Source organism: Haplochromis burtoni, unplaced genomic scaffold (assembly GCF_018398535.1).
Source record: "Haplochromis burtoni strain Fernald_Lab_line unplaced genomic scaffold, NCSU_Asbu1 Contig_168, whole genome shotgun sequence".
Lineage (NCBI taxonomy): Eukaryota > Metazoa > Chordata > Actinopteri > Cichliformes > Cichlidae > Haplochromis > Haplochromis burtoni.
In genome coordinates this window covers 2270-4927 of record NW_024582529.1, presented here as the reverse complement: position 1 = coordinate 4927, position 2658 = coordinate 2270, and the positions used below count along the sequence as shown (strand labels likewise).

At 37.2% G+C, this 2658-nt stretch overlaps 1 protein-coding gene across 2 annotated transcripts in view; it reads right to left on the bottom strand.

Annotated features, from left to right (window-relative positions):
• The window catches only part of LOC106633435 (major histocompatibility complex class I-related gene protein), a 2961-nt gene extending 1938 nt beyond the window's left edge, over positions 1–1023 (bottom strand). Inside the window, exon 1 of one of the 2 annotated variants that reach the window (XM_042225335.1) lies at positions 1–1023. In XM_042225335.1, coding sequence (XP_042081269.1) covers positions 1–55 — 55 coding nt within the window. In that variant the 5' untranslated portion in view covers positions 56–1023. The other variant, XM_042225336.1, reaches the window with a different exon arrangement.
• Positions 1024–2658: the final 1635 nt, after the last annotated feature.

Below are 2658 nucleotides of genomic sequence, written 5' to 3'. Positions count from 1 at the left end.
GTCCTTTCTCCACATGGTCTTGGATCTCCACTCCATCCTTCCTCCAGAACATCATGGCTGTATTAGGATAGAAACCTGTAGCGTGGCAGGTGACTAGAGCGAAGGGAGTCTTCTGGAGGAGAGACACTGTGGGAACCACTGCAGAGAAAGATGTATTTAAAAAAGACTTAATACATCTTTGTAAATGGATAATGCTCCACAATTTGATTTGAAGTTTGTGAATCTTATAACTCAAGGAGGAAGCCACTTAGGATTTTGAAATTCATACCATAGTTGCACTTCCTAAAAATAATTTATTGAAGGAAAAAAGAGAAATCATGTTAAATCATGAATTACCTATATGATATCTATCAGTTTGGAAAGCTTTAAAAAGCCTCTTTTGTCCCTTGCTCCCTGGGTCCTAGACATGTCTTTGTGTTTTGCCTCCCGTTTCTGTTTCCATGTTCCCATGTCTGTTCCTCCCCCCCAGGTCCCAGTGTTAATCCGTGCATCTAGTCTGCATCTTAGTTTGTTTCCCATTTTATTTTGACAGTCTCGTGTCCCATATTCATTTTGTTCAGTTTTGCTTCCTCCTGTGTCATGTCTATTCATCCCGGTGTGTTTCCACTTCCCTCATCACCCTCTTCATCTATGTGTATAGATTGTGTGAGTTTCCCTGTGTTCATCGTCAGATCATCTGCAATCCTTCCCTGTGTCTCCATGCTCCCTTGCACTCCAGGTTTCTGATTGTTTAACTTTCCCAGTTTAGGTTTTCATGTTTTTTAGCACCCAAAATAAAGGGTGAACATTTTGTTAAAAGGTCTAGTTACTCTTTTAGTGTCTGCATTTGGGTCCTTATAAGCCACACCGTCTGCAGCCTCAGACCGTGACAGGTGGTTATGAAAGAAAAGAACCCAGAACAACATCTAAAGAACTGCAGGCCTCTCTTGCTTCAGTTAATGTCACTTTTCATGATTTAACAATAACAAAGAAAAAATGGCATCCACTCAAAAGTCTCAAGGCAAAAGCCACTCGTTAAAATCAGCGAAACCACAGCCACTTATTATCTGTAAAATCTGGACACCTGAAGAAAGACAGAGAAACAAAAATTGCACTGAACTATCTGAATATTCTACATTATGTGGCACATGAAAAAGGAAACTGGGTCAACCCAGGACTGATCTGACAGACATCCTGCATATAAACTCTAAGACGAAGAATTTAAGGTTAATAGTATTCAAGACATTCTTTTAATACACATATAAATTCAGCAAGTCTATTATTTTGTCATGTTTTTAAATCATATTGACGTTGTAAGGTTTGATGACTTAAGACTTTAAATATTTAACAATTTAATGATTAACAAAATAAATTTACATGCATCAACTTTATTGAGGTATATTTATGATTTATAATGATGCAATATAATATATAATATAATGATGCAATGATGCAATACCAAATTCTATGTGCAATAACCCAACTGTATATACATAACACTATTTATTACATATTACTTTTTTTTTTAAACCGGCTTGTATATTTGTACATTTTATATATATTTTTCCCTTTGTTAATACTGTCCATGTGTATATAGTGCTGCAGAACTGTGCCCCCACCCCCATTCTATTCTATTCTATTTAATCTAAAGAATAACATTTAATACTGCACCTCCACTTTGGTTGAACTGCTGCTTCAAACTAGAAATCTGGGTTCTGAAGAAGCTTGGCAGACTCACAAAACACTGCTGAGTGAACATCTCCAACATCTGAGCCTTTTTATCAAATATTGTCTTCATCCAGTCCTGTCTTGGTTCCAGTGTCTTGCTGTTTCTGTCACAGTATACTGTCTGAATGCCATCGATCACTATAACACCCATAAACTCTGAGATATTTGAGTCTTCATAGGATCCAGTGAAGAAACTATTTAGTGAGTGTTTTGCTGTGGAAAGAATATATCTCATATTAGTAAATAGTTGAATAAAACATAATATTATCAGACATGTTTCCTTTAGTATAATTCAGCAGATTCTTACAAAACCTTAATTACAAGAGATCCAACTCTGTGAGTGTGATCAATTAAAAAATAGCCTTACATAAGAGAACATTAATCTTATTTATATTTCGATAAATACATGGTGAAAAAAAACTGGGTCCGACTAAAATGTGGAGAAGTAACAGCTCTACTCTGAGCCCCTCCCAAACTCCCAAGCTCTATTTCTAAGGCTGAGCCCAACCAATCTTTCAAGAGACGTCATTTCCACTGCTTGTATTGGTGATCTCATTCTTTTGGTCACTATACCTAGAACTGTCCATGGGTGAGAGTAGAAACATAGATCGACCAGTTAATTAATAGCTTCACTTTCATGCTCAGGTCTCTCTTCTCCACAATAAATCTTCATGTCTGTTGTCATTCGACAGTGTCTCTTCATTCTTGAAAAAGACAGTGAGGCACTTGAATTCCTTGACTTTGAGCAGTAACTAGTTCTAGTTGAGTGGACATCTTTTTGCAAATTTAGACCATGGTCTGAGACTTTGAGGTACCACTTCTTATCGCAGCTACTTCACATTTGACTGCAAGCCATGCCAGTGTGAGTTGCAGGTCATCGCTCGATGAAACCAACTAAACCACATCGTCTCCAAAAAGCAAAGACAAGATTCTGAGGCCAATCATCCAGAC